At 32.3% G+C, this 23,120-nt stretch overlaps 2 protein-coding genes across 3 annotated transcripts; both read right to left on the bottom strand.

Annotated features, from left to right (window-relative positions):
• Window positions 1-726: 726 nt before the first annotated feature.
• LOC11442208 (uncharacterized) lies at window positions 727-7,820 on the bottom strand. Its single transcript, XM_024779397.2, has 6 exons — window positions 7,331-7,820; window positions 3,341-3,619; window positions 3,158-3,206; window positions 1,815-2,091; window positions 1,440-1,518; window positions 727-1,045 (listed from the first exon to the last, which is right to left on the bottom strand). Exons 1-6 carry the CDS (start codon window positions 7,745-7,747, stop codon window positions 869-871), a joined length of 1,278 nt encoding a protein of 425 aa, XP_024635165.1. The 5' UTR covers window positions 7,748-7,820; the 3' UTR covers window positions 727-868.
• A 3,993-nt stretch (window positions 7,821-11,813) lies between these two features.
• LOC11435663 (uncharacterized) lies at window positions 11,814-16,092 on the bottom strand. Of its 2 annotated transcripts, none has more exons than XM_024779396.2 (6): window positions 15,320-16,092; window positions 13,966-14,139; window positions 13,660-13,831; window positions 13,049-13,316; window positions 12,668-12,746; window positions 11,814-12,310 (listed from the first exon to the last, which is right to left on the bottom strand). In XM_024779396.2, exons 1-6 carry the CDS (start codon window positions 15,767-15,769, stop codon window positions 12,134-12,136), a joined length of 1,320 nt encoding a protein of 439 aa, XP_024635164.1. In that variant the 5' UTR covers window positions 15,770-16,092; the 3' UTR covers window positions 11,814-12,133. The 2 variants fall into 2 exon arrangements, with proteins under 2 accessions (XP_024635164.1, XP_003601531.2); XM_003601483.4 differs by having other exon boundaries at window positions 13,966-14,268; window positions 15,320-16,088.
• Window positions 16,093-23,120: the final 7,028 nt, after the last annotated feature.

The following is a 23,120-nucleotide window of genomic DNA, read 5'->3' as shown; positions in this document are numbered from 1 at the left end:
AATGACATGACATACGATCTGATGACATAAGGAGATCAACACTCATGAAATTACATTTAACAAAAACAAAGTTCCTTGATTCAAAAAAAACATAAATAAAGTTTATCACATTTAACAAAAATAAAGTTCCTTGATTCAACAAAAATATGAGAAATGCTAGCAACACACATTTTAACACACTTTCCAACATTTCTTCAAAAAAAACACACTTTCCAACATACTTTATTTGATTGGTTAAAATTCACATGTAACCCATTAAATTTATATGAGACCCACATGATTTGGTGGACCCATGTGAATTTTAACTAATCAAAAAGAATGTTGGAAAGTGTGTTAAAATGTGTGTTGTTAACATTCCTCAAAATATAAATAAAGTTCCTTGTTTTAAAGACGAATTGAAGTATCACGTAATAATACTATATATTATTAGGAGATTTTTGACTAAAAATGAAGCTGTAGTATGGTTATTTGTGTAAATTACTTTGTATAATAGCCGAGACTTGTGTAAATTACTTCGTATAATAGCGGGGATGAATATCATCAAATCCACATTCACAATTTTAAATAAAAAATATCCGCTTATTTCATCCATAGATTTTCAGTAAGGTATCCGCCCTATGTGTAAGTGACAGTGATATATAAGTTATTTTTTCTATTTTTTAATTTAAATTTCTATTTTTTTTAATTTAATGATTAAAATTAATAGAATTAGAGTTTTGGAGGGAATTTTTTAAGGAAAACTTGCATGATTATAGTTATAAACGATGATATGATGATGCCCACAAAATTATATACGCCCACAACCAAAAACGAGTATAGAGGACAACATAATGTTAACTGTTAAGCAAGTTCACTAAAGAACCTAGTTTCAGATTTCATGAATACTTGCTTCCAGAAATGCAAGCTTCTTGTGCAGCCGCACTTGGTGATCAGCAAATTCCGAAAACAAATCCCTCTTAGCACTGGCAGTCTTGAATTCTTGAGTTCCTGAATGTACAACCTTCAAATTGCTACTCGTTCTACTGTTTCCATCATGTGATGCATTCTGAAAGACAAAATGTTAAGCAGTAAACAAACATATATGCAAAGAACTAAATTTAATTAATGTTGCACCAAATGAAAATCTGCCGTGCCTAGTGTCTAATTAAGTGAACTTGGTGGCACAACTTATTAAAACTACAAAGTTATCTGGAAGAATATAATAAGACTTTCAGAACCAATGGATTACATGTTTGACGGCATGCATTTTCATCAGGGGACCAAGTATAAGATTGATAAATGTACAATTTTATAAATACAAATAACGTTTCTTTTGGTGCCTTAGACGGTTGACGATGTGACAATCCTATAGTCTTGACCAATAGCCATGCTCTACTACTGAGCCGTTAAATTATTCTTTGGAGGAAAAGAGGAGAAAATAAATTTGTTTGAAGGCCTACCTCAGATTTAGGAAACAGTGTTCCTATTGATGCTTTGATATTTTTGAGGCCTACTTGTTTTTCAATTACCACCCATGGCCTGAAAAAAAGACAGTGAAGAGGTTTAAATGGCAAATGAAAACAATCATAGATAACATATACAGAATTATCTCGCCTAGGCTTGCAGATCCAAAATAATTTTGTAAGTGTTGTGGGTTAAATTACAAACAAAATTACTGGCAAAACAACCTGGAAGCCTTGTTAAAATAATAACTTAGGTTGACGAATCAGGCATTCACCTTTCACGGATGAACCAATAGTAAATAACCCAAGTAAGCTATTCATCAAAATACATAACACAGACATCAATGTTTAAGAACTATAAGTCTATACTACCTGCCAGTTGAAGATGCTATGATGTAGTTTGGATTTGTCAAAAAGTCACAAAGCTTTTGGAAATCTTGTTCCGTGTGCAACATAATGGCACCCCTGGTATATAACTCCAATGATAAACTTGGAAAAATGAACACACTAGCTGATACTTGAGTATGTTTGTATATGAACTCTACAGCTGTTGATGGACATAATTCTTTATCAAGATTCCCTATCAGAATCATACACACATTTCTTTTTCCTTCCAACTCTTTATCTTCCATGCTTTCATCAAGGCTGACTAAAATAAATAAAAATGAAAAACTGAGGAAAAGGTTTTGAAGATTTATATTATAGAATATTATTGTAAGAAAAAATATAAAGAACAATTGCGCACTGAATGAAAACCAAGGTTGATGAATATGATAAACGGGTGTAGAGCATGCTAGAGAGCAAAGTAGGTCTGAATCTGTTTATATGAACATGCATAACATAAGGTTAGATATGAACGCATACGGTTAGAGAAAAGTTGATAAGTTGGGTTCCCATATTCGCAAGTTCAACCTAGGAACCAAGCTTGGCCTCTCAAGGATAGTAAGATCCACCTACTAGAGGAATTGTATCTATAAAGCATGTATAATAATTTAAAATAGAGATTTATATGGAATATCTCTTAAAGAATACAGATAGTTATTACCTTTTATGTAGGAAGAGATATAATTATGATAGATAATTGACATATTAGTAATCTACCAAAAGAAAAAGAGAAACAATGATCCAAACAACATAAATGGCAATGGAACTCATCAGCTTGAGAAATAGAGCAAAGACTTCAGCAAATAGCATACATTAAACAGAATTAAAAAAAACTAAAAAAGCAAATCTTTGTAAACAAATCCAACCAGTGGAATTCCTTTCGTTAGCACCTCCAGAAAAATTACTACATTTTTTCATTTCATGCTCAATAATCACCCATCCATTCAAACTGAATCACAGCCCACCCATCTCAAAAAACGCAGGGAAAGAGGTCTATGTGTAACATTGTTTATTATTATTCCAACAACTTTACAGTATAAATGTCAAGTTACACTTGAAAGCAATCCTACTCATTTACCAGAGTCCAGTAGAATCTGACATGATCCTACAGTTATAGTAAATAAATACTAAAAAAATATAATTCTAAATATTGATATGTGATTTTGACAACCATGGTTACCAAGGTCCTAACAGAGTCATGAGGAAAATCATATGAAGAGAATCATAAAAAATAAATATCAGAAAGGCACAAAAGATTTCTGCAAAACCCAATGAGTTGAATCAAATTTTAGAATTAACCTCCACTATTACATAGAATTTTAGAAACAAACCTTCAGGAGAACAGGCACCCACAACAGATCGTTTGGCGCGTCGTTTTCCCTGGAGAAGAATATAAGATATCAAACACAGAAATACATCCAAAAATCTTATACTATAACTACAAATTTTTCAACATGCAAAATAACGGAAAGTACTTTGGGAACATAAAGATACATTTTACACACACTACTCACCTTTTGCATTCTTTCGAAGAATCCCATTTTGGTTTTAGTTTTTGTTCCTTTATGGCAGTTCACCACCAATTCCTGTCCAGATTGTGATTCTAGTCTCCTCCTTGTAATCTCCAAGAAAAAAGCCACAGCTGGATCATGCTCTTTTATAGGCTGCACAATGCAAATGTCACCAATTTCGGCAGCAGTCAACTTTCCTTCATTTGGCCCATGTAACCAGGACAGGATAAAGGTACACAAGCACTCCGCGTCTTTTTTGCGAGAATGCTTGCGTTCTTCTACCTATAAAAACATTCACAATTTCACAATCAAACACAGATTCAGAAGTAAAATTTACTAAAAAAGGACCAACTCAGCTAAAACTTCAATTCCTGATCCTAGATGCTGCTGCTACAATAGTTATTGCAGATAATAGAAATCTAAAGCCTTAATACGGAATGCTTCTAGGTTTTATAAAGTTAGGTTTAATCATAAACTTAATGCATACAATATCTTTACATGGATCTACCCATCAATGCATGAATTTACTTATAAAAACATCCATGCAGGAATGAACTTGAATATATGATTGAGTACCAACCCTTCAACCCAAAGAATGGCAATACAAACATTTAATATGGAATGCTTCTAGATTTTCTAAAGCTAGGTTTAATCTTAAACTTTATGCATAAAATATCTTTATATGTATCTACCCATTAATATAGGCATTTGCATATAATCACATCCATGCATGAATGAACTTTATCAAAGGAATAGTCCGCCTAGAGCTCACAACAGCTAGTGTAGTCTCTAGCACATTGAATCATTAAGTTGTAACTAACTATAACTGCCTTAACTCCCTTGTAACTACGTGTCAGTCAGAATCCCCTGTTACTGGCTATAACCAGTAAACATGCAAGGTCTATAAATAGACCATTGCACCTATTGTAATCTCAATAATTCATTTCGTTACAGAAAACAGAATCAGCTCAAGGAGCATTTCCACCCCTAGCTAGATTTCTAATATGGTATCAGTAAAGAAGCCAATCATGTGGCCCCCACACAAACCTCGCCAGTGCATTCCGCAGCGATGCGAGCTCTGCCGTTGATATTTCCGTCTTCGCCACAAATTCATTCTCTGCAATCACCGAAAAACACGATTGAGAGAACTATCTTTTATGGTGCCCGACAGGTAGAACCTGTGATTAAGGCACACCAACTTCATTATTTGGTAAATCCTTCGATTCCTATAAAGTTCAAGAATTCGGTAGATGCTAAAGTGAATCAAATTTCTTCTGAATTCGAAGCACGGGAACAACAAGTTTAGTTGCTCCTAGCTCGGTTACAAGCCACAATTTCGCGCGAAATGTTGTGACGCGTAATCAGTTGCAAGAATTATTGGCAACTATTGGATGAGATTCACACTTATTTCCAAACACACATCAATGCAAAGCTGTTCCAGCTTTGTTCTGAGCTTCCCAATACGAAATTGGACAATTGGTCTGTTTCAGAGTTTCTTCTCAAAATTCAAACCACAATTGATTCAGTTCATGCAATTGGTGAGTCTATTTCTCCATGTGAGCATCTGGATCTCACTCTTGAGGGTATGCATCAAGATTACGAGTCTACTATCTCATTAATTAGTGGCAGGATTGGTTCCATTCCCACAGAAGTTGGAATTTTATTGCTAGGTCATGATGCTCGCCTTGAACGTTTTCGCAAAATGGCTTCTCCTACTACCAATCTCACTGCTTCCTCAACTGCAAATGACGCAGAGAGTACTCAAGCTCTATCCTCTAACTTAGAGCAACAATCCTTTTGGCACTTTTCTGATGGCTCAGATGAACGTGGTGATCGCTCTGGCCATCGTGGCCATGGTGGCAATGGTTGTGATGGACGTAGTTCCATCCAGTGTCAAGTGTGCCATAAGTTTGGGCACGATGCTTCTATCTGTTATCATAGATTCAAGAAGGATTACACTCCCTCTGTACCTCTTGATCACCAGCAACAGAGTAACAATTCTAATTTTTCCTGGTCCAATTCCACTAACTCTATGTTTAATGGTAACATTCCCCAATCACCCATGCCATGGCAGTCTACCTCTTGCCCTGTACCATGGTCCCATAATCCTTTGAATCACTTTGGACCTCCACTACATAGTATGCCTCCACTACCTACTCTTTCCACGCCCCACTACAACTTCTATCCACCTCAGAACTTCATGCCTTCATTCACTAGTGCCCTACAACCTAAGCCTCAGGCTTTGGTAGCTAACTTTGACTAAAAATCAACTATATACTAAATCACAATTCCAATTATATACTAATCAACTATATACTAACATTGAATAAACTTTCATAATTCCAATTTAAATCACACACAATCAATCGGTGCCAGAAATGAATGTGAAAAACTATATACTAAAAATCACTTCCCCCAAAATCGAACGATCGAAAGTATTGTCATAATACTTAACTTCATTATTACCTTTAGAAATGAATAGTAATATTAACAATGCTCTAAAATTAAAAACTAAAAACACAGCGATACAGCGTTTCAAAAAAGTAGTACTAGAAGGAAAAAATGAACCGCATCAACGAGAGGAAACACAATTTCACAAACAAACACAGATTCAAATGTACATTTACTTAAAACAGACCAACTCATAGCTAAAACTTTAATTCATGTTGCTAGATGCTTCAGGTTATTGCGCAGAGAACAGCAATCCAAAGCTCTAATATGGAATGCATCTAAATTTTCTAAAGCTAGGTTTAGTCTTAAACTTTATGCAGAAAATATCTTTATACGTACCTACCCACTAATGTATGCATTTACTTACAAAAAAAATGCTACGTGCATGAATGAACTTCAATAATATGATTGGATACTAACCCTTCAAATCCCCCCAATCAATTAATACAAGTATTTACCCATTAATATATGCATTCAATTACAAAAACATCCATGCATGGATGAACTTAAATAAAGATTGAAAACTAACCCTTCAAATCCCCCAATCAATTAATACAGTCATGTATATTTAGTTCCACTCCAAGCCGAAATTGATCCTAGAATCAACCATGACATGTTTGGTACCTCTAAAATAAAATTGATTTTGCCTCGAGAATTGATTTTACTAGAAGTTAGAAATCGTAGCTTTTGATTCTAGAATTGATTTTTACACTTGAATTCATTGTTCAACTCATTTTTATATGAATGTATTCAGACATAAATCACTTTACCTTCAACTCAATTTTAGTCGGAATCAATTTTATATAATCAATTCACTTAAAATCAAATTTTCCCACCACATTACCAAACATACACGTACATGAAATTGTACGAACTCCCACACTTTCAATTTAAACCATACACAAAATCAATCAATCTCGAAAAAGAATATGAAAATGGAAAAACTTTAATACTAAAAAACACTTCCCCCAAAATCCAACTATGGCTCTGTTTGGTAAAAAATATCGGATAGTTGATAGGCTAGCTTATAGTTGATGACTTAGAAACCAGCTTATAGTTGGTAGCAGATAAGCTAGTTGATTGAATATGCAGTGTTTGATAAAATTAGCGACTAAAGTAGCATATAAATATGAAATGACATCGAAAATGTGCATTAAATTAATATTTTTTTCAATTAAGATTGCACGGATAAAATTGAGATAAAAAGCGAAAAGCTATAAGCTACGTGAGTTAGCTTATAATAAACCATTATAAGCTCATGAAAATCTGCTATAAACTCGTGTAAAAATGACAGTTATCAAACCGGTCTTTTTTAATCATACAAGCTTATAAGATATAAGTCATAAGATCAATTTTATGACTTAACAAATAGACACAACTAACATACGATTGCCCTAATATTTAAATTCATTGTTAATTACTCAAACATACATAATTAGCAACACAGTAAAAATAGCAACAATGCTTAAAAATGAAAAGCTAAAAACGCAAAACGGCGTTTGAAAAAAGCAGTAAAAACAGAAGGCGAAACAACAAACGAACCGCATCAACAACAGCATCATAGAAGCGAAGATCATCAGGTGTGAAATGCAGCGAAGCGCAAACCCTAACACCCTTAACAAGCTTCCGACATTCATAATCCTGAACTTGAACGGAAAGAGGTCTGAATCGTTTCTCAAATTCAACAAGCTCTTCCAATGATTCGAAAAACGAAGGTTCGAAGATATTGTCTTCTTCATCGGTGAATTTTTCGTACCTTACTCGAAGTGTTTCCTTTTCCTCCAACGTAACCATAACGGTGTACCATGCACCGTCTTCGTAGTTTCGAAATTCGGTGACGTAATTTTGATTTTGTTCGGGAACGGTTAACCGCATTTCTCTCTTCGCCGGCGTCGGAGTTCCGAAGAATGAAACAGTGTCGTTTTGTTTCGACGGTATCGTTTTCTGTTTCTCTGCCATTTCAACCTCGGTGTAGTGTAGAAGGGAGCGATCAAAAGTCTGAGTTTCTAAATATGAAAAGAAAACACTTCCGAATTTTATTCATTACTTTAAAAACAACATCTTTTACCGGTAAATAGGCAATTACCAGTTTCATCAATTTACCCTATCCATCAAAAAAAAATTCTATTAGTCTAACATTACATTTTGCAAATATCCCAAAAGTTTTTCACTTATATGCAAAATATCCCTAGATTATTGTTGACAAAGTAATGCATCTCCAATTCCAATCCAAAGATAAAGCAAGATTTAGGAGACTGTTGCTTAGACCATCTACAACAGAGCACCCCATATTAGGTGCTTAAGTGAACCCCCTATGTCCACATCATCAATATGGTAATACTTAATCAGCACCAATTTTCTCCAACTCATAACCTCATAAAAAATTTATTAACTTAGGCCCCACAAATAACTCTATACCGTTACATTTTTAACATAATTTATTCATTTTACTAAGGTTTATTAAATGTGACCCATGAAAATTGAAGAGAGGGTGCTTCCATAGCCACCCTTCTCCGTAAGCACCGATATGTTATACTCCACAATGAGGATGTCTATTTAATGTGGTGCTAAATAGGTGAAGCACCCACCATTGTGGATAGTCTTAATCTAAGAGGTGTATTTATTTACTATTCATTTAATTCTTTCATATCCTCTGTGATTTCAAAATAGTAGATGATGACACGTGGTAATGAATTATATTGCTGAATGATAATATTGTATATTGTCATTTGATATAATTTTCATAATTAGATAAGTATTGTAGACTAAAACAATTAGAAACAATGTTATCTAATCATTGGTTAAAAAAATGTCATCTAACCTATTTATAAAACAAAGCATATCAATTTAAATATGTAGCTAATCTGAAAAATATTATAATTATACATTTTTTATAAGGATATCAACCACTATGTTAATTGTTTGTCTTTAATATCTTTTGAGTCAAATATAAGAAGAAGAAAAAATATAAATTTTCAAGTTCGGAAGGCATTTTGCACACAAGTGCAAAACTTCAAGGGGGTATTTGCAAAACATGATGTTGACTAACAGAAGAATTTAACGGAGGGGTAAATTGATTAACGTTGTGCAATTTCAAGGGGGTAATTGAAGTTTTGTTAACGTCAGGGAATAATTGACGAATTTTACAATTTCAAGGGAATAATTGCCAATTTACTCCATCTTTTATGTTATACATAATTTTTTCGTCTTTTATCTTTTATTTTCCTTTTTTTCTATTTATCCTTTTATTTATTTTTTAAATAAATAAATAATATTCTTTAAACAAATAGTGATAATATATCTTATTTCAAAAATAATAATGCTATATATGTTCTTTAAAAAAAAATTGTAAGTTGACGTAATTGAAAAAGAGAATAATAATATTTTTTTCTCAATTACGTCTACTTACTCTTTTTAATACTTTCTAATTGTACTCTTTTTCAATTAGTCTACTTACCATATTTATATCGTTTTAAGCTAAGAATTTTTTTATTATGTGCAAATTTACACATGTTGATAAATTTAAAATGGTAAGTTTGTCTTTAAATTTGTGTATTTTATATTAAATATATAATTTTTCATAAATATTAATGTTTTTTAATAAAAAATTTGTAATTTTAGTTGCATTAACATGTGCAATATTGCACATGTTAGATCAACCCTAAAGATAATACCCTCAACTCAAGAAAGAGGATCTTTGTATTTTTTTTCCCTTCACTTATACCTTCAAACAAGAACAAATTCTTATATTTTTCATTCATATAAAACTATAGTCAATAGTTTAAATGTGGTACATAATTTTTTTTAACAATTTAAAGTAAAATTATTAAAACAATTGTCAATAGTTTAATCAAAATTTAACTATTTTTCATTTAAGTAAAATTTAACTTCTCTTCAAAGAAACTCAAATTTTCAAACATATAGCGTTAATTAATTCTACTGAAAAAGAGTAAGTAGACGTAATTAAGAAAGAGTATAATTGATAAATTATACCATTAAATTATCAAAACAACAATTAAATAAAAGCACAATTCTCCCTCTGTCTTTAAATATAAGCAAAATTGACTTTTTAGGTTCATTTATTTAATGATGTATGTGGTTTATAATATGGACCACATACATCATTTAATGAATGAACCTAAAAGTCAAATTTACTTATATTTAAAGACGGAGGTAGTAAATAAAAAGAAAGAGAAAGAGTACAATCAAATTTGTTAATTCCATAACTTAATGGATAAGAATAGAATAGTACTAGTAGTTATTAAGAAAGATACGAAGAGTTGAAGAAAAAACCTTTGTCTAATACTCCTTCCGTCTCAAATTGTATGTCGCTTTAGGGGAAAAAATGTGTTCCAAATTATATGTCGTTTTACAATACCAATGCAACATTAATGTTATTTTTTCAATTATAACATTAACTATTTATTATGATCTCTTCTTTCAATTCTTTCATTTATCTTTTCCATATTATTTATTAAGGACAATTTTGTAAAACAACTCATAATATCTTTTTTCCACACAATATTAATTGCATTTCTTAATATGTGTGAAATGCCCAAGACGTCATACAATTTGGGATGGAAGGAGTATCGATTTATAAAGTTTTCACCATATTATCAACTTCAAAGTCAAAAATAAAAATAGTAAAAAACAATAGCAAATTATTGGAACCGTTTTTTTGAAGGAACAAATTATTGCAACCTCGAATTCAGCTATTCTTGTTGGAACTAATTCCTCCCTCCGAAAATGTAAGCAAAAATGGGTTAACATAAATTGACGTATCTAGTACAAATTTTGAACCATATACATTAAATTTATATTAATAAATTTTTGTTTATATTTTGGGACAGAGAGAGTATCTTGTATCAATTACTATTATTATTGAGATCTTATTGACCATTTAAATTGGAACTTTGATTGTGCTTTAATAAGCATGCGTTTAAGTTTTGATGATTGTTGATCAAATTTCTTGATAATGTGAGATTTTAACCAAAGACAATTTTTAATAGTGTATTTTAAAAGATTTAAGCATACAAGATTTTAAAAGATTTAACCAAAGACAAATTTTAATAGTGTATTTTAAAATGTAATTACCTTTGTAAGTGCTCTTTGAGTCCGAAGGTCTTCCCTGCCTTGGACTGGGGCACCATCCCCTCACCCTAAAATTTTGTAACCAAAAAAGGATTAGCAGTGATGTTAAGTTTTTTGTTTGTCAACAAGGTTATGTCCGTATAAGAAGGATAAGCAATCATGTTAAGCGTAAAACAACGGAGTAATTCTGCATGTATTTAAAAAGACTGAAGAGGTACACAATTCCTTTCTACATATACTAAAACCAAAATTTATCTATGTATATAGTCTTCATAGACAAATACAGCATGCACTAAAACTCAATAGTTACCGAAAAAAGCACTACAACAAAAATAAATACAGATAACAATTTTTTCTATGTTTTAGGGATTCAATAAGGCAATGCATATTTATAAGGAATGAAGTTGAAATTGATGTATACAGGTGGTCAGAGAAACAGAGGTGAACAAAATATTTGTCTTTGATTTCTAAGAAGTGGAGGAGATATCCAACCATTGAAGTTGAATGTGGCAAATATTGGTCACTAATTACCTTAAGATGTTCCAACAGTGTATTTTGATTGATAAAGTTTTTTCATATACCTTTTTTTTTTTTTTTTTTTGTATACTTCAATAACAAAATTAAAAGAAAAACTTAAACAAATAAGAGCTAATATTATAGGTCTATTGTGCACAAGTAAATTAATCTTGCACTATGCATAAGTTTGTTTTTTACCATTGAATCATCACATCTTATTTGATCCAATGGTCAAAACATGCTTATGAATTGTGTAAAACTTATCTCACTTGTGCACGATAGACTTGGCCGTTATTTTTTATTTTTTGGCTAATAAACGAAGTAGCTAGATTCACACATGTGTGTAGAAGTGAAGAATTAAGGGTTCGAATTTCGTCCCTTGCAAATAATATCCCTAGTAGTTATCAAATGTGCTACATTTACGGGAAGACTTGACCATTATTATATCAGCAAATATGTACTTTGTATAGGAATTGCTCGTTACTGAGTTGCAAAACTCATTACTCTGTAATGCTTTCAGATTCAAAGCATGCATGATAAAAAATAAAATAAAAAAATAAAAAAAAGATTGGGTAAAATTGGAAGTGACTGCATGGATTCTTATCTCAGGTGAGGGTTGAACTTGTGCTAAAGAGAAAATTAAGATCTACTTATCTTTTCCTCTAAAGCTATACCAGAAAGGTTATATTAACAAATCCCGCAAAATTGTATATGAAACACTTCCTATAGAACCTAGTTTCAGATTTCATTAACACTTCCTTCCAGAAATGCAAGCTTCTTGTGCAGCCGCTCTTGGTGATCAGCAAATTCCGAATACAAATCCCTCATAGCACTGGCTGTCTTGAATTCTTGAGTTCCTGAGTAAACAATCTTCAAATTGTTGCGCACTCTACTCTTTCCATCCTGTGGTGCATTCTACAAAAACAAAATATTATGCAGTAACCGAAAAAAATATGCAAAGAATTACATTTAGCTAACATTGCATGCGCCTAATCAAACTCTGCAGGCCCTGGTGCCTAATTAAGTGAACTCAGTGGTGGCACAACTTATTAAAACAACAAAGTTAGCTGGAAGGTTATAATAAGGATTACATGTTTAAAGGCATCTGTTCTCATCAGGGGACCAGGTGCTCGCGTAAAATTGATTAATGTACTAATTTACAAATACAAATAATTCTTTTTTGCCTCAGTTGGTCGGCCATGCTCTACTACCATGCTATTAAATTATTCTTAGTCAGAAAAGAGGAGAAAAGAAAATTGTGTATAAGCTTACCTCAGATTTAGGAAATACTGTTCCTATTGATGCTTTGATATTTTTGAGACCCACTTGTTTTTCAATTATCACCCATGGCCTGAAAAAATACAGTGAAGAGGTTTCAATGGCAAATGATAACAATAATACATAAGTAACATGACATATACAGAATTCTCTTGCCTAGGCTTGCAGATCCAAAGCCTTTTTCTAAGCATTGTGGGTTAAATTACTAAATTATCACCAAAACAACCTGGAAGCTTTGTTAAAATTATAACTTAGGTTGATGAATCAGGCATTCACTCTTCACGGTTGAACCGATAGTAAATAACAAAAATAAGCCATTCGTCAAATATATAACACAGACATCAGTGTTTTAAGAAATCTACACACACATAATACCTGCCAGTTGAAGATGTTATGATGTGTTTTGGATTTGTCAAAAAGTCACAAAGCTTTTGAAAATCCCTCTCAGTTCGCAACATGATGGCACCCCTGGTATATATCTCCGATGATAAACTTGGAAAAATGAATACACTAGCTGATACTTGAGTATGCTTGTATAAAAACTCAACAGCTGTTGACGGACATAATTGTTTATCAAGATTTCCCATCAATATCATGCACACATTTCTTTTTCCTTTCAACTCTTTATCTTCCACAAGGCCAACTAGAACCAAAAAATTTGAAAAACTGAGGAATTGAAGATTTACATTTCAAGAACATTAACATAAAAAATATACAGAACAATTGCACACTGAGTGAAGGCCAAAGTAGATAAAACTGATAAATGGGTGTAGAGCATGGTGGAGAGCAAGTTCTCCTGACAAAACTGATAAAACTGATAAATGGGTGTAGAGCATGGTGGAGAGCAAGTTCTCCTGACAAAACTGATAAAACTGATAAATAGGTGTAGAGCATGGTGGAGAGCAAGTTCTCCTGACAAAACTGATAAAACTGATAAATGGGGATGCCTGCAAGAAATAAACCTCTACTATTGCACAGAAACAAACCTTCAGGAGAACTGGCACCCAAAACAGATCGCTTAGCCCCTTCAGTAGAACTGGCACCCAAAACAGATCGCTTGGCCCCTTCAGGAGAACTGGCACCCAAAACAGTTTGCTTGGCACCTTCAGAAGAACGGGTACCCAAAACAGATCGCTTGGCCCGGCGTTTTGCCTGGAACTGGAGAGGGATATATGATGTCAAAGACAGAAAATACATCCAATAATCATATACTGCTACTACTACTATAAATTTCTCAGCATATAAACTAATGGAAAGTACTCAGGGAAAATAAAGATACACACACTACTCACCTTTTGCATTCGTTCAAAATAACCCATTTTGCTCTTAGTTTTGATTTCAGTGTGGTTCTTAGCTTCTATTCCTGTGTTGCAGTACACCACCATTTCCTGTCCAGATTGTGATTCTATTCTCCTCCTTGTAATCTCTAAGAATGAAGCCACAGCTGGATCATACTCTAGTACAGGCTGCACAAGGCAAATGTTGCAAATTTCTGCATCAGTGAATTCTCCAACCATTGGCCCATGTGACCAAAGCAGTTTAAAGGTACACAAGCACTCTGCGTCTTTTTTGCGAGAATGCTTGCGTTCTTTCACCTATAAAAACATCAATTTCACAATCAAATATAGAATCATAGGTAAAATTTAGTACAAAAAAGACCAACTCATAGCAAAAACTTCAACTCCTGATCCTAGATGCTGCTGCTACAGCAGTTATCCCAGAGAATGGCAATGCAAAGCTCTAATATAGAATGCTTCTAGGTTTTGATTTTCGAAAATTGTTTCATCATAAACTTTAGAGAAAATTGCACTTTTCTAGTGAGTCAACTTCCCATAATAGATGCTTACTCTTTACCAAGTGAGTCAACTTTCATCGACTATGAAATAAAATTTCTTCACACTTAATACTAGTGTTTGTCTACCCATTAATATATGCATTTAATTACAAAAATGGAGCAGTAGTCATTCTGGTCTCTAAATATGTAAGGAATAACCACATTAATAGTCCTTCAATGTATCGAAATTTCAAAAAAGTCTCTGATTGTGCACTGTTAGTCAAAATAGTCATTTATGTTAAAAAAAATCGTTAATATTGTCATATTAATCACTCAATATATTTACTTAGTGTCATATCAGTTCATATATGAAAAGAGTTAATGTCAATATTGAGGCACTACTTTAACGCAATGGACTGTTTTGACTAAAACAAAATACACAATCAGATGTTATTTCGAAATTTCGATAGATTGAAGAACTATTGTGGTTACTCGTTACACATTTAAGACTAAAATGACTATTATCCCTTACAAAAACACGCATAAATGCATAAAATTGAATAATAATACGATGGAACACTTCAAATCCCCCAAATCAATTAATACAAGCATTTACGCAAACTAAGATGCATGAAATTGAACAAAGTTTCAATTTTTTTTTTTCTTTTAAAGGAACAAACCATCCATTTAAACCACACACAACCAATCAATGTCTGAAATGAAAATCTAACGCACTAGTATTGCCCCAATATTTAACTTCATTACTACTAATAACTGATCAAACATCATTAACAACACAGTAATAATAGCAAAAATGATAAAAAAATGAAAAGCTAAAAACTGAAAACGGCGTTTGGAAGAAAACGACGAACCTCAACAACATGAGCATCATAGAAGCGAAGGTCATCAGGACCGAACTCATGCGAAGCACAAACCCTAACACCTGGAACCAGCTCCCGACACTGGTGATCTTGAACCTGAACAGAAAGAGGTCTGAACCGTGTCTCAAACTCTTGAAGGTCTTCCATGGAGTTGAAAAACCCAGGTTCGAACAAATTATCAATCTCATCAGTGTTTTTTTCGTACTTGACTCGCAGAGATTCATTTCCTTCGAATGTAACACTGACGGTGTACCAAGCGTCATCTAAGAAGTTACGAAACTCGGTGACGTAATTCTCCTTCTGCTCGTGAACGATCAACTGCATTTCTTCGTTGCTAGGCGTCATGTTTTCCGTTTGTTGAGAAGCTGAGAGGGATAAAACGACATCGCGTTTACTAGGTTTGGTTTGTTTTGACGGTGTCGTTTTGCACTTCTCCACCATTTCAACGCTTAGTGATGAATGTGTGAGTTTGTGTGAGACCCTTTGTTTTCGTAGAGAGAGATGATGAGTTGTTGTTTAATTTATTAGTGGTGGAAAGTATTGTTTGTTGTTTTACGGCTTGTTTGGAACAAGAGAAACAAGCAAGAGAGAGAAATAAGGGAGAGAGAGACCATTTCTCTCGTTTGGCACAACAGATAAATTGTGAAGAGAGACCAAAATTGTGTGGGTCCCACGCATTTTGTAGTTCTCTCCAAAGTGAGAAGAAATGAGCTAGACAATGCATGTTTCCACATTTGCCCTTGAAATTGACTATGAGTTAACACAACATATATAGATTTCAGGTTGAATACAAAGATCCAGAGATTTCACAAGTCACAAGCAATTAAGGTAGAACATAATAATGTTGACAGTAGAAATAGAAATTAGTAATTTCTGAAATTTTGTTGAGGTGAAGCTTGTGGATAGAATCAATTTGTTGTTGGATATATGAAATGCAAGGTTTTTTTGGAAATAAAATTCAATTTTTTTTTTTTTTTGTATGGAGTGATATGCAGGGTGACGAGATCTGAGGAATTGAGAAAGGAAAGGTACATGGGTGGGACGGTGAATGATGATAATGGATGAAGACAGGATTATTTTTTATATAATGAGAAAATAGAAAGGTTATTTTTTGGTATAAAAAAAAAAGCAACGTTTTTTACATTAATTAAAATAAATTCAGTAATATGAATAAGTTAAGTAGGAGTAAAATTAGTCTACTGAGTTAAATAAATTAATTATTTGATTTAAGCTAAAAGATAAAATTTAATTTTATGTTTTTCTTAATAAAAAAAAATTGAGGGCATTTTTGTACTTTTAAAAATAATCAACACTTCTCTCTCTTCTATTTATTTTATATCTCTCTTCAATCAAACAATATTAAAAATCTACTTTATTTCTCATCTTTTTCTCTCTTCTTGTACTCTCTCTCACATTTTTCTCTTTTCTCATTCTCTCTTCACAACCAAACAAACCATTAAGGAAAATCATGGTGATTCATGATTGGCTGAATGGTTTTATGATTACCATTCGGTGACAACTAGGGTACCCATGGAAGAATGGTGGGTAATTTATCCCAACCAATACACATTAGCCACATAAATATATTTTTAAGTGGTATACATGAACTATCTTGACCCCACCAACAAATTGCTCATTTTCATTGGTTGGTGGATAAATTACCTACCATTCTTCAAAGGTAATTTAGAAAAAACCTTACCATTAAGCATCATTTTCCATTTTTTAAATAAAGTATTTGTTTTTATTTCAGAAAAAGGACCAATTAACAACTTTCTATTTGGTCAAATTGACTCAAGATCATCTTCATTTACAATTGTCTCTATATTTTTTATTTAAAGAAATAAAGACATAAAAAAATCATAAAGTAATTAATGATGGTGGAATCATTTAATTAAAATATCCATTATACTCCATCCGTCTTAAAATATAAGCAAAAAAATCACATATTCTTTGTCTTAAAATATAAGCAAAAAAGACCAACTTTTATGTCATTATTATGTTTTTTTTTTCAAACAAATCATCTTTTCCAATGTAAAATTAAATGCAAATTGCATTCAATTTGTTTCCCTTTTTATTTTCTCCATAATTTTTAACCAATGAGAATTATTTTTACATCTTTCCATGAAAACTTATTTCAAAGATAACACAAAAAATTATATCTCAAATCACTAAGTGTTAGTTTTCTTAATAAGTGTGAATTAGTGTTTTTTGCTTATAAATTAGAACGGAGGGAGTATATTTTTGTGTCTATCTCTCTCCAAATTGTATCCTCCATTTATTTTGATAAATAGAGAGGATTTTAACTCGGTCAAATCACCCGTTTCACTCCTCCCAACGTATTGACAATGCTCATATGACAGTGAAACTTCCGTCACAAACTATAGAATATTGATATATATGTACAACTATTTGGGACAACTTTGATGACAATTTTCATTTTCTCCCTTCTTATTGGTCCAAACCAATTGAGAGAAAAAAAGGAAGAGTGAAAATAAGAATATAATGTGAATATAAGAGAGAAAGTTGTCAAAAAATTGTAATAAAGTGGTTGTATAAATATCTATTTCTCCAAACTATATTTGCACATAAATTTGTGAGCAATAGTGTCAACATTATCCGCTACAGTTTCTTCAAAAATAACATTTTCCGCTGCATAAAATTAAGATTAGTATAACAACCGTGAACAACATTAAAATAATGAACTCATGTATCTTGATTTGAGCTCTATTGATCCAAGACATTTGCCACTATTCGCCATGTGATAAATATAAATAAAACACAATTGGATTAGCTTAGTGGTATTAACTTAGGATCTGTGAGTGTTCTCCTTTTTGAGGTTTTATATTTAATTCTCTCTATTGTCAATTTATGTGGACTAATTTAACTTCTTCAAAAAAAATAAATACAAATAATTTTGACGGACTTCATGAGAGTCATCAATTTAACGATATTTGTGAGGAGAGTGCTAAACTCGCCGGAAGATGAAATATCACGTTGAATAAGCATTCACTACTAGCACATTGCTATTTGTTTATAAAAAAAATGATGCCTAGTGAGATTTTTTTTTTTTTGCAAATTGATATTTTATAAAGATATTAAAATATGTTATTAACTCTACAAAGTATTAATTATTTTCTTATTATATCTAATGATTAATGGTTGAAAAAATTTATTTCATCAATAATATTCTCAGATTTTTTTCTTGTTATAATCCCAGTTTTGTTAAGAAGTGTATCTTCTTCCACTTTGCTATATAACACAAGAAAACTGAGAATTTTTTTTTTGAACCATTAATTGTATGTATCTTATGCAAAACACTCGAAAGTTCAGTGTTTTAAAATGGAAGAAAAACTAAGAATCTTTTTTTTCAATCATTAATAGTATCTTGTGCAAAACACTCGAAAGTTCAGTGTTTTAAAATGGAAATTTGATTAGAAGACATTAAGAATTGATGACATAATTGAGTTGATACTACCGTTATCATATAAAAAATATTTTTCTTTACATGAAATCCAATGTTTCTACGTTTTTTAACTTTTATATTATCTTTTCCTATCTGGATGTATGCCCTCCACACGAAAATGGACCCCCAAAATTTATTTTTAATTTTCTTGTATTTTCTCAAGTGTTCTATACCCTTAAATCACCTTTTCTTTGTATACATTTGATTTATCTCTCTTTGATAATAGAAGGTGATGATTTCAATAGACTCTTACATGCCATGAAAGAATTCATCTCCACTTCACACTCAAGAGATATCAAGTTGCAATCATGTATCTAAATAACACACCATTGTAGTAATATATAAATTATAAAGTTTCCACAATATTATCTATCAACTTCTAACAATAGCAAATTATTGGATGTTGATTCTATCCATTCTTGTTGAGATTGTATTGGAACTTATGATTTTCTATTTGACTGTGCTTTTGATGATAAGCTAGTAGAATTTATGAAAAACCTATTTGATGTGCCTAATGGGTCTTTTTATCCCCCAATACTCTTATATAAGCAACCAAATCATATATATACAAGGCGGTTTCTTTATATGCTTCTAAGACATTGTTTTAAAGACTTTCAAGGATTGGAAATGTGACGTTTTGGGTGCTTTATATTGAAAATTTACATCACGGATGCATGAATGAGTAGTGTCTATTGACATTAAAAATAGTACGAGAGTATTGGCACGAGGTGGTTTGAGAATGAACCATATATGAAAGCTTATAGGCCATATGATATCTAGTACTGGTGAGTGGACAAAGTGATCACATGCAAGAAACAACTCCTGGTAGATTTCTAGCGTATAGACTATGGACGTATGAATGAATCAAATACACTACGAAATGAGAAAAATTAAAGATTGCACAGTGAGACCATATAGTTGCAGATGATTTAAAACATGAGTCTTGCTAACGAGTGTCGTTAGGGCACTTTAAGGATACTAAATAAAGAAGTTATTTTAATGCATTTATTTAAAAAGTTAAACATTTCAATTTTCAATACACATATTTTCATAAAAACTTACTGCTTTAAACTCTTGAAGAGTGTCCTTAAGATACCCGTTAACATTTTCCTTAAGAGTGTGTTTGGATTGGGGAATGTTTTGAGGGAATTCACCTTAAAGTAGTTGAATTTCCTCAAAACATTACTTTTCCTCAAAATATTCCCCCATCCAAATACACTCTAAAACAATAATTAGCACTATCTATAACAAGGTGTATTCTTTTCTAGAGACTCCATATAACCTAAAGCTCGATGAGTCTAGTGTGTTTGACTTGAAAACAATTGTTTTCTAAGAAATGCAAGAATAAGGAAGACAACGAAAAAGCTTTACTTTTTGGTAAAAAAAAAAAGTCTATTTGTTTGAAAGAACACTTTGTATAGTTAAAGATAATATTCCATATAGAATTTGAATTGATGTCCAACAAGTGTCAGTATATATTTCTATTAAGATTTTGTTGAAGTTCAAGTCATCAAGCGTGAGTGTATGAATGATTAGTCTCACATCAATTATGAATGAGCTAAATGAAGGATACTCCATTTGTTTCTTTGTTGTGGTTTTAGGATTATTTTTTATACATGCCAAACACCCTATAAATAATGTTGGAGTTTAAATGAGTAATTAGTCTCGTATTAATTATGAATGGTTTTAATGAAATATATATAAGAGATATGACTTTTATACTCAATATTAAGGGTTTGTTTGCGAGTTTGAAGGGAAAGGGAGAAAAAAGACCGGGGATGAGAAGAAAATAGAGAGAAAGAACTCATGCACCATATTTAAGAGAGAGCAGATTTTGTAGAGAATTGTTTAACATGAAAAAAAAATAAACTCTCCCACTCAAGTTGATGGTGGGTTATCCTTTCTTTCATTTTCCTTTGCTCGTTCTAAATCTTCTTTTCCCCTCTTATATTCTCAAGTAGACCTTAAATTTTGAGTGGAGATATAATGTTAAAGTATCTTGATAATCTAGCTTTCAGCAATGATGTATATAGCGAATTGTTTGATCCCGAAATCTTCCCCAAATACATAGCGTTATAAAGCAAACCACTTCAATCTTTGACTTTAACACAAAACACGACATATATTGTTGAATAGCCAATCATATTGCATCGTGATGCTATCAGTGCTCCTAGTGCTCCCGAGAACTCTCTAACATGTCGTCTAATGGCTTTGGTTCATTTTGGTGAGGAACGAGAGTAGATCCAGGTAAAATGGATCATTTTATTAAAAGTAGTCATAACAGTGGAGTTATGTGACATATTATGTTAGTCAGCAACGGAGGTATAATGGAGTGACTCACACTTGAAAAAGATGTTGTTGGAGTTTATGTGTGACCGATTAGTCTCGCATCGACTAAAATACACTATATAATAAAAACAATGTATAAAAAAAACTATTCATTTGATAAATGTCTTTTAAGGATCAAAGTTTCTTGCTACTCCAATTCTTTAAACCAGTTATTCCCCAACAAATTCTATAATGCAAAATACTATATTTATTTAAGTCATACATAGTACTTTTCAATAGAAAAACAAAACAAAACTCCACGCGATCCCGATGCTTCAGACTTTTCTCAATTGTAATTTATTACTCTCTTGTTAACGTAGGACAAGTTAATTAATCTCGTGACATGGGCTATTGTCTCAAATTTTAATTATTAATAACATTGTTGAGATTAACCAAGTTGTTTGGGCTTCGTGGCAAGGAGTTCATTCCAAGGACGTACACGAGAAATATCGAATTTGATTCTCAGGATGAAACAACGCTTGACAAGTGTGCATGCCTCTACGCACGAGCTGAATTAATCGTCCACCGTTGATGGGTTGGAAACTGGTGCGAAAGAAAAAAAATAAAATTGTAGAGATTGATTAGAGAAGACAAATAAAATGTCCGGTGGGAATTCATAATATTAAGGTAGGCCGTTGGCACACCTAACCGTGTTAATTGACGTCATAGAAATTAAAGAAATCAAACAAGTGCATCAAACGGATTGGATATATTTTGGCTTTGATCATATAAAGCATGCAATATCAAATTATTTCATTTAAGATTAATAATATAAATGAGTTTGTCCAAAACGGTCAAATTCGTAATATAAAAATACTGCAAGCCTTCACCAGAAACAAGCTATTTATGCTTCATAAATTGACTTCTTGCCTCATTTTTGTATTGTGGTGACATTGTTTTTTACTATACCGATAGGAGGACAAAGTTATTATGCATAAGTCATTTTCTTATGCACCCTGCATAAACACTTCACATTCATCAGATTTTGAATATGTTTCACCGATCAGGCAACTCTCTTCCTTTCTCCACACTAATTTTGCAGTGAACTCATCCAATGCAAAAGAAACAAAGCTCGATCTGAACCGGATCGGAGGAAATCAACACAAACAAGGCTGGCAAGCAATTTTTCGTTTACGAACGCAATCGAAGCTCAACAGCAACAACGAAGACGTGCAGATCAGGATTGAGCATCAAAAGAGGTAGTAAGTTCGTTCGCTTTCTCTCTTTGTCCTTTTGTCAAAGAATTTTCGAAGTTAAATGTTTAGATCTAGAGTGAATCTTTGCTTTTCTTAAAAAAATAAGTTCGGATTTGTTTTTAGCATTAAGTACATCTAATGGTTTTGGAGTAGAACTCACAAAAACATTTCCACGGCAAAATGATTTTGGAGTTCAGCACACATAAACCATTTCCACAATAAAATGATTTTGGAGTTCAACTCACAGAAGGATTTATACAGTGTGCATAAGAATTCCTTATGCATGATAACCGCACCCCGATAGGGGAGCATATAAACTTTAAAAATGAAAAAGATAACTCGAGCTACTTTCGTGTGGAAATAGGATACAATGATTGATTAATTTTTTAAACCATTTCTTTTTTACATAATTCTTTTTCCTTCGTTGCTTAAAAAGGGAATTTAAAAATTAGAGTGATAAAAAAAAGTTGTGGAAAGTCAACACTTATCTCAACAAAATACTAATCGTCGTGGCTGAGATGAACATTTATGTTAATAATTTGTAGTGGAAATGCCTTAAAATCATGTTTTTTAGCTTCTAGAACATGGTGATTAGAATTAGTATTGAATGTTCATGTGAACTTAGCTCGGTTGGTAAAAATATTGCATAATATATGCAGAGGTCGAAGTTTGAACTTCGGACAACTCACTTATTCACTTTAAAAAAATGAATTTTTAACCAACAAACTACTTAATAGAAAAAGAGCAGGTTAGTTATTAGAATCACCCGGTTGTTGAGTCTGTCATGAGGATTAGTTTCCAAACA

Source organism: Medicago truncatula, chromosome 3 (assembly GCF_003473485.1).
Source record: "Medicago truncatula cultivar Jemalong A17 chromosome 3, MtrunA17r5.0-ANR, whole genome shotgun sequence".
Lineage (NCBI taxonomy): Eukaryota > Viridiplantae > Streptophyta > Magnoliopsida > Fabales > Fabaceae > Medicago > Medicago truncatula.
This window is presented reverse-complemented; position numbering and strand designations above follow the sequence as displayed.